The sequence below is a fragment of the Juglans microcarpa x Juglans regia genome, chromosome 3S, assembly GCF_004785595.1.
Source record: "Juglans microcarpa x Juglans regia isolate MS1-56 chromosome 3S, Jm3101_v1.0, whole genome shotgun sequence".
Taxonomy (NCBI): Eukaryota; Viridiplantae; Streptophyta; class Magnoliopsida; order Fagales; family Juglandaceae; genus Juglans; species Juglans microcarpa x Juglans regia.
The window spans coordinates 24,151,621-24,160,274 of record NC_054599.1 but is presented as its reverse complement, the minus strand read 5'-3'; the positions used below and the strand labels follow the sequence as shown (position 1 = coordinate 24,160,274).

At 37.9% G+C, this 8,654-nt stretch overlaps 2 protein-coding genes and 1 long non-coding RNA gene across 6 annotated transcripts; 1 reads left to right on the top strand and 2 right to left on the bottom strand.

Moving 5' to 3' along the window:
- Positions 1–2,292: 2,292 nt before the first annotated feature.
- Positions 2,293–3,365, bottom strand: LOC121258468 (embryogenic cell protein 40-like). Its single transcript, XM_041159979.1, has 2 exons — positions 2,851–3,365; positions 2,293–2,751 (listed from the first exon to the last, which is right to left on the bottom strand). Exons 1-2 carry the CDS (start codon positions 3,121–3,123, stop codon positions 2,497–2,499), a joined length of 528 nt encoding a protein of 175 aa, XP_041015913.1. The 5' UTR covers positions 3,124–3,365; the 3' UTR covers positions 2,293–2,496.
- A 362-nt stretch (positions 3,366–3,727) lies between these two features.
- Positions 3,728–8,442, bottom strand: LOC121258466. 4 transcript variants are annotated; one of them, XM_041159978.1, is made up of 5 exons: positions 8,299–8,442; positions 7,376–7,659; positions 5,347–5,393; positions 4,249–5,237; positions 3,728–4,084 (listed from the first exon to the last, which is right to left on the bottom strand). In XM_041159978.1, the coding sequence occupies exons 2-4, from the start codon at positions 7,539–7,541 to the stop codon at positions 4,266–4,268; spliced, it is 1,185 nt and encodes a 394-aa protein (XP_041015912.1). In that variant the 5' UTR covers positions 7,542–7,659; positions 8,299–8,442; the 3' UTR covers positions 3,728–4,084; positions 4,249–4,265. The 4 variants fall into 4 exon arrangements, with proteins under 4 accessions (XP_041015912.1, XP_041015910.1, XP_041015911.1 ...); XM_041159976.1 differs by having other exon boundaries at positions 7,376–7,784; positions 8,299–8,412; XM_041159977.1 differs by having other exon boundaries at positions 7,376–7,791; positions 8,300–8,404.
- Positions 5,235–7,201, top strand: LOC121258469. Its single transcript, XR_005939411.1, has 2 exons — positions 5,235–5,525; positions 6,883–7,201. It is a non-coding gene; the product is annotated as an uncharacterized LOC121258469 (long non-coding RNA).
- Positions 8,443–8,654: the final 212 nt, after the last annotated feature.

Sequence of the window (8,654 nt, the reverse complement as noted above, 5' to 3'; positions counted from 1 at the left end):
TATATATAGCTACACTATGCTAGATTTTATATGGAAACTGTGCATGTAAGGAAATGATATGCTAATTAAAAAAAATATGGAACAATTACAAGAATAAAAGGAATTGTTGATTTTGTGCTCTTAATATGGAAAGATTCTGTCAATATAAACACTGAACTCTACGTTCATTGAACTCTACGGCTCTCCATTTTCAGGACCTCGTTTATCACAGTAACGACGTTGTCTAACCAAGTTCACCTCATCATTTTTTTTATGTTCATAATTTCTAGCACCTTTTTTTTAAAAGAAAAATAAATTGAAATGGAACTTAGATTTTATCTATTATTTTAGCTTATTAACAAAAAAGATATATTTAACAAAAAATAAGGAATAAAAATATATTTATTCCTTTGAAATGAATAATTGTATTCACAACATTGTATATTATTAAAGGGATACGCTTGGAACCGGTCTGGTATCATACCCATTTTTACACCAGCAAATGAGCACCTGCCACATATAGATTTTAGCAACATAGAGAATAGACCCACATGCAGTAGATCACATTTTTCATTTTGTATTCCCCTCTGTGTGCCTCTCTCTCTCTCTCTCTCTCTCTCTCTCTCTCTCCATCCCCGTTGGCCTCTTCCCCCGTCTCTATTCCTTTAGTCCCAGACTCCCAATGAGAAAAAATTCAAAACGATCAGATTGCAAGTTGAGGAAAATGGTCTCTCTCTCTCTCTCTACAGTAATTGAAATTACTTTTGCCTGCGTTGTGAGAGGCTCTTAAAGAGATCTAGAGCAATCTCATCTCCGTCTGTAGATCTTTGTTTTGGCCATCCAAGGTATCACCGTCTCACAGGCTGTAATTGCAGTGTCCACATTCCGTATGCGAATTGTTGTTTCCTCCTTTGCAACGTCCACATTCCAGCTCCCTTCTTCCTTTGCCGTGTAACAAATATTTCGTTTGTGCTCATTTTAAATAATATAGTTGAGTATCCTTCATTTGTTCGACATATATGAACCAAATTTTTCTCAAAAAATGTACAGTGTTGATGTGAGATTTTGATTCTTTGCGGAGTGCTATTTTGATTCTTTATTGGCATCAACTTTTATCGAGTAGCAGGGACTAGGGAGGGATTTGAACTTCAAAGGGAGGGGTTCAAGTTTCTAGTAGGGTCTGGTTTTCCTTCAATCCCAGATTTCCAGTGAGAGAAAAACCAAAACAAGATTGGAAATGGGCAGTGACTACAAGTTTGGAGAGGAGAGGACAGGGAAAGAAGTAGAGCTAATTCAATAAGGTAGGATCCACTGTAAGACAAATAAATTTCATATGTGTTGAGTTCCTATTGGTTAGTGTAAAAATGGTAATAACACCTTACTGGTTTTGAGTTTTTATCATTATTAAAACGATTTTCAATCGATTTAACAAATCCTTTTAGGATAGACTGAAACGGAGGAAAGAATTATCTCCGGCTTACGATGGTGATTCGGGTTTCGATACAGTGATCTTCGCGTTCATTCATGAAATAAATAACAAATAAACAAATAGAAATAAATATAGTGAGACAGATTTACGTGGTTCGGCATAAAAGCCTATGTATACGAGTTATTTGGGGGCAAAATCCATTATAATGGATATTTTACAATCTCTCATAGTTCACATATCTCACAGTACAATGGAGGAATTTAGAGAATATCACTTGGAATTGCTCTGTATGGTAGAATTTGTATGTAGGGAGCTTCTGTGGAGAGCCTCTAGAGAGTTCGTCTAATTTGTGGGGATCTCCTCATACATATAGAGGTAAATATCTTTGATTGGGTCCAACTTATCTTGTAAAACATTTTCCTTTTAGAAGTCCGAGTCTCTTTCTTTTTAGGAGTCTGTTTGCCTTTCCTCTTAGGAGCCTGAATCAACTTGTCCTATCTTCTTAACTTTATCTTTTAACTTGATTTTTGGTCTTATCTTGAGGCTAAATTATAGGCTACTGATTTAACCCATACAGATGCCCGCAATTCTTAAGGACAATTTGCTAGACAAGAAAGCCTTGAGAATCTTTAAGTCAATAATCTGCAGAATAAATTTTGAAAATTAGTTCCTGGTTTCTTGTTTGATCTTGGATTTTCTGTTTGTTTTGTGCTAAGCGGTAAAGAGATCAGCTTGAAGAGATAGGCAAGAGATGTATTCAACCGCATTAAGTGTGAACACATAACTTTGCTTTGACGGGAGATATATTCGACCACATTAGGTGTGAGCGCATAGCTATGTTTGGGCGGGAGATGTACTTTATAAAGTACAAAGGTGAAGAAAACTAACTACAAAGTGAAATAAACTTTATAAATAAAATTATCACATGTCGAATTGCGTTACACAATCTTCCCTGCAAAATTATGAACACAACTCAACGACAGACTCCCCTGCAGAACATATATACATGATCTACATATTGCTTGCACATCTCGACAAGAAACACAAACTATTGCAGACAACACATACATGCACATTTTACAACGTTCTTAACTGATATGATGCCCAGATAACTTGTCCTTGATCTTCTCCATCATACTTTTCTGCTCATGTTCCTGGTGTTCGGATCCAGTGGTTGTGGTTGTACTAGAAATCTCTGTGGTGTTGGAGTGCGAGTGCTCGTCCTTGTGCTTTCCACTGGTTAGCTTTTCCTTTATTTTCTCCTTTAATCCCTTCTTCTTCCTTCTTCTACCTTCTCCACTCTCACCCTCCCCACCTTGACCTTGTGATCCGTCATCCTCGTACTGCAATTGACACCAAACATAGAGAGACGACCAGAGAAAAAAAGAAAACAAAAATATAGATTATCTGCAATTAGCGTCATTTAAATATGTTCTACTCACCGAGCCAGAGCTGGAGCTACTGGAGCGAGAAACCTCCTCATGCTCCTGCTCCTGCTCCTGCTCCTGCTCCTGCTGATCATCATGCTCACCTGCAGCACCACCACCACCACCTGTGGTAATCTCCTTCTCCGTTGTTGCAGCTAGCGTTTCGGGCTCGACAGCCACACCTTTAAGTTGAACGGGATTCCCATATTCATCAGTTAATCGGACCGGGTTGCCATCTTCGTCGGTGAGCTGAATTCGGTTGCCATCCTTATCTAGTATTTGAGCCATTTTTGCAATAGCAGGTTTGAGCTAAGGCTACTAGCTTGAGCTTTTTGTTTTAGATGAAAGATGGAAGATGGGATATAGTCGGAGAAGAAGTGTGTATTTTTTGCATGTAACAAGGATTTCACAAGTGTCTTTACTGAGAAACTGCAAAAGAGCCACGAAGGGTACTGCCAACTTAGCCACGAGAAGGCACGTACTCGTCTCCGGAGTGACAAATGTTGATGGCTCTGGCTTTTGGGTAAGGATGAATAATGCAACTCGGATAAGAAAGCTTGCTAACATCTGCAAAAATGTCCATTTTCACGGTAAGATGGTAACCTCAAAATCAAGAAAGAAATTATGGAATTGAAACCACTCTTGTGGTCCCATTTCCCTCTTCCTTTTACCATTTTCTCCTTTTTTTCTTTTGGTTGCTTTACACTCTCTGATTGTTAAAGGGTGATATCATGTTTTTCATCCCTATTTTTATCCTTTCTTTGTATGCTGATTGATATTCCTATCAATTGAGTATATATTTAAAGGCCCAAAAAAAAAAAAAAAAAAAAAAACAGAAAACTTGCCTCTAGGATTTAATTAAAAAAAAAGTGAAGAGTAAACATCGACAAGATATCGAATTATCGGTCTATTGCCTAGCCCTCTTCCACTAATACGCACAATGGAAGTAAGTGGGCATGACGTTGCCCTTTAGGCAGATCCATACAGAAGCCATCTGGATCAAATCATATATTTGTCAATGCATGAACAAATTGATCTGTACAAAGTAAGAATCTGATCACTACTACTTTTTTTCCTTATTATATTGAATTTATCTTCTATAGATTTTTTTTTACAGCCTAACTCCTCAACCTAATGCTGTTGAGACTTCAGCGTGTATGCAGCAGTAGATTTTTCATCACAACATCTTGTTGATAGACATCTTGCAATTCCTCCTCCAACTGAGATTGTAGGGATCCCGCACTGAAATCTGTATGCAAAAACAATACTGAGTTTCAACATTGAGATGTGTTTTTGGACGTGCATATGGAACGAGATTTTAAGTGTTTGAACTTGATACTTTCAATTCCACAAAGAAGCACTAGCTTTTTTGTGTATAGACGTAAGCAACACATAAGAGATGGGGAGGCTCACCGCAGCTTAGAATTTGCTCATTCTTTGCTTGATTTCACCCGGAAGAACCCCTTCTTTCTATTAGAGTGATTCTCAGACAAGGCTTTAGAATCCTTTGAGCCAAATGAGAAGTGCCGCCTCAAGAAAGGCTTCCCCAAGGAGTCTTTCAAGCTAGAACTGCGAAACATCTTGGAACCCTTCCCTTGGCATCCACTATTTTTCAAGCGATCAAGGACAAAAGAATTACCATCAAGATAGGTATCCACAACTTGGTTCCTCGATCTCTTATTTCTAGCCTCCAAATCCATTTCAGCTTTCAGTGCTTTTTCAGAAAATTTCAGGGTCTGCTTCTCCCCAAAAGTACAAACTGGGCAAGCTGGGTCATATTTGCTAATTTCAGGAGTCATATTCTCCAAACACTCAGCATGATAAACATGCCCACAAGTTAGCACAGCAACTACAGAAAGCTCATTATTGGAAATAATTTTTTGATCACTCCATGACGATTGCTCAGTCAAGAGCTTCGAGCAAACCCCACATCTTTGTAGATCAACAGAGGAAGAAGTAGAAAGTCGGCTACTGGATCGGGTTAACTTCTCGTAATTAAAGCCAAAGAAATCACTATCGAAAGACCACCTTTCTCTACGAGAAGTGGCCATGAGACCATTGAAGCCATGCATAGACCAGCCATCAGAAGAGCCCCCACGGAAGCCCCTAGCCGATTCATTGCTTGGGAGCACTGGCCTTTCTTCAGAAACTGAGCAGCTGTCGGGCCGTTCTTTGGAAACTGAGTAGCTGTCTGGTGACTTGAATCCAAGGATTTGGCTATCAGATACTTGCCTTGAAAGCTGGTGTCCTGGAGAACGTCTGGGCCACCTTGACGTGGTAGAGCTCGCAGGAGGCAGATGACTTTGGGATGACAAAGGGGACGACAACAAGGATGAAGTAGAAGGCATTGTAAGTGACGGCTTAAACGGAGATGGAAATGAACCTGTTGGAGATTCCTTCACCTGCATTATGATCGAGAAATGTGAAGAGAAAAGTTAAATTTAGGGTATAACGAGAATGACAGAATCACAAAATCATTCCAGAAAGCGGCCTCTACTAGATAAGCTCTACCTGCTCCAAACTCAAGCCCATAGAAATATTCCTTGAAAATGATTGATCTGACAATAGACAGAAAAAAGATTAGTCACATCACAGGTACTGAAGGTCAAAATCTACAACCAAAAAGCTAGAGAGGGAGAGGAGGGGAGGGTGGAGAAGAGGGAATACTGGAGAGGTCATCATTTTGATAGGTAACAGATCTCATTGTCCTAGTTGTTTAGTGCGCTATTTTAGTAAGGTTTTAGGAAAAAGATCCATGAAAATCCAAAATCCTAAAGAATCTCCCTTCGTCAGGACTCCATGAAAACCAGCTTCTTGGGGAAAGGAAAATGAAAACAGGTTTTTCCTACAGAGCTAAAAAATTCAACATCATCTCTATGTTTGATATGGAGTTAAACATCACTATACAATAAGACATAAAGTAAATGTTTGCATAAAAGTAACCACCGAGGAACAAAGAAGCCTGCCTAGTAGTCAACAACTTTTGGGCATCTACACGAAAGTCTAGTTTTTGCCTGTCTTCACCGACTCCATCTACCAATTTCTCCCTCTCAAGAAATATGAAATCTAATTCACCATCTTTCTATACACAAATTGGGATATTATAAAATAAAAATAAAATAAAATTCTCCCCCTTAAATCCCCAATATTCTTGTTGGGTCATTCCATTGTGGCATTGATCAAGTCGTATTTGAGATTAGCTTGATACAATTTATAATGACCCAAGAAAAGTCCGCGCATATACTATTTTTTTTTTTTTTTTTTATCGGTACATGTGAGCCTATACTCAAAAAGGACTAGTCAAGATTATAATTGTGAAGAAGGAATAGAACAGATGCATTACACCTATTTGATAAAATGCCACACAGAGGTTTTTACTTCTCAGAAATTCTCTTTTGATTTCATACTTCCCTAATACAAATAGCCAAAGGCTAGTACATTATTTATTGGCTTTATTGAGCCTATATTTCAGATGAGAATATAATAGAGAAAATTACATATTTGCATGTATTTGGTTACAAGAATCATTCTAGATCTTTCCACACTATTCCACCAAATCTGTTATGCATTTCTGTTGGGATTTGGCTGTGGAAGCTTCTGTTGAGGCAGAGTCACTATTTGCTCTATTAAATTGGATCTCCTTTAAATCATTTAAAGAACCAACTTCCTATACACAATCTTAGGTATTACATGCCTAAAGCCTTCCACTAGCTTGATTTATATCACCAAGCTATAATGATCTCCTGAGATAACAATTGAATCAAAAGCTCCTCTTTATTTCCAGTGTCGTAACCCATAAATATGTCACTCCAAAAATAAGAGCGGAATAAAAATGCATAAGAAACTAAAACTTCATATATAATTGATAAGAAAATAGTTGAATCTTTAAAAGAACGTATCTAACAAACATTAAAAGATCTTAATATTCCCAATTGAACAAGGGATTCACTTAAAATATTAAACCATAGGCAGTAACTTATGTGGGACGATATCTTCAACCGGACTGGTATAGCATGGGTAATGCCTAGAAGTAATGGATATTTTCAGGCGCTGGAGTGGTCTTTGGAATAATGCTCATATTTCTTCAGGGTGGAAAAGGATTCCTCATTGTATTATGTGGTGCCTTTGGATGGAGCGAAATGGTAGGCGTTTTGAAGATCGGGAGCATTCCTTAGATGAGTTGAAGAGATTCTTTTTCAACACCTTATTTTATTGGGCTTCTATTATCATTGGTAATGAGACTACTTTTCATAATTTGCTTGTATCTTTATCTAGTTCCTAGTGGTTGCTAGGCGTTTTCCATATATATTTTCTGTATACTTGGGCTATGCCTATTGTTATTACAATAAAATTATATTTTTACATACAAAAAAAAAAAACCTTACACACTGCGCCATTTTAGAAAAAAAATGGCTCTCTCTCACATCTACAGTAAAGCAAGAAAATTGATTTTATATACGTCAGATTGCATATACAAGAAACTCAATAAAACATCATAGGAAATGCAATTAAACTTAAAGAGCTGCCATTGTGAAGGTACCTGAAGCAGGAGTTCTCACTTGCCCAGCAGTTCCTTCAGAATTTGGAGACTTCTGCCATGCACATCTTTGAAAATATTCCACTGGACTCCCATCGTCAGCATATGATGGCTCATATTTAATTCGCAATCGACCATTCCGGTCTACCCCATCTGAGAAGCAACCCATAGAAATCTCTTCACCAGCTACTCGCCCTGGGTTATCCCATTGAAAGCTCCATGTCGGAGAATACTGAACATTCCTATGCAAATTTTCCCCTCTCCATCCATTTGGTGGAGTGTTATCTCTAGCAGCAACACAACAAGCAGACCCCATAATCAATGACACCACAGCTTTTTAAGTTCTAATAGCAATCGCACAACCATCCTCGCATTCTCCAAAGTTCAAACTCAACTAATTATCCAGATACCACTACTCTACAAGGAAGTCCAAAGCAAAAATAAATAAATAAATAGCCCATCAACAATATGATAAAGAACACAAAAATCAGCGTGCAACGAACAATTAAAAAGAAATCGCCTCAAGGATGTGTTTTCGATGGAGAAAACAAAATTGAGAAAATTACTACAATTTGATTAACAAATTAAATTGACATCGTAGAGTGAGTCCAAATCAGAAACCCCAAAAATAGCAATAGAAACAAAAGCTAATAGAATTTCAAACACTGCAGAGCTCAGGGAGATCCGAGAATACAGCTTAAAAAGCGAACTTCACAGTCAAAATCAGATAACGTTGTGAAAAACACAGAAATCAAACAAAGTACGTGAGATTACCAAAAAAAAAAAAAAAAGCCTAAAGTCATGGGATTCGATAATCAATATCTATACATACATATATGTAATCAGCTTAAATATAACGTCATCGGAGAGAAGATTACTCCGTACTCGAACATCCAAAACCCGAACCAGACGTAATTGAACCGTACCTTTCTTTTCAGAGCCCAAACGGTCAAAGCTTAGAGAGACAGGCATGGGCCGGGTGCTCTTCCTTAGACGTTGGGGAAGACATGAGAAGGGGAGGGGGAAGTGAAGTGGTGTTAGACGGGTGTTCATAACGACGTCCGAATGTGTTGTTGGTCACTTACGATCTGTCGGGAGCCGTTAATTTTAACGACGTTTTCTAACGCATGGTTGAGGGGGGTTTTGCCCACGTAATATTTATACGTAGTTTGAATTCGAAGATGAGTTGAGATGGATTATGAATAGTAATGAGATAGATTGTGAATAGTAATAAAATTTATGAATTAAAATTGATAAATAATAATGAATAGTAGTGAGATGA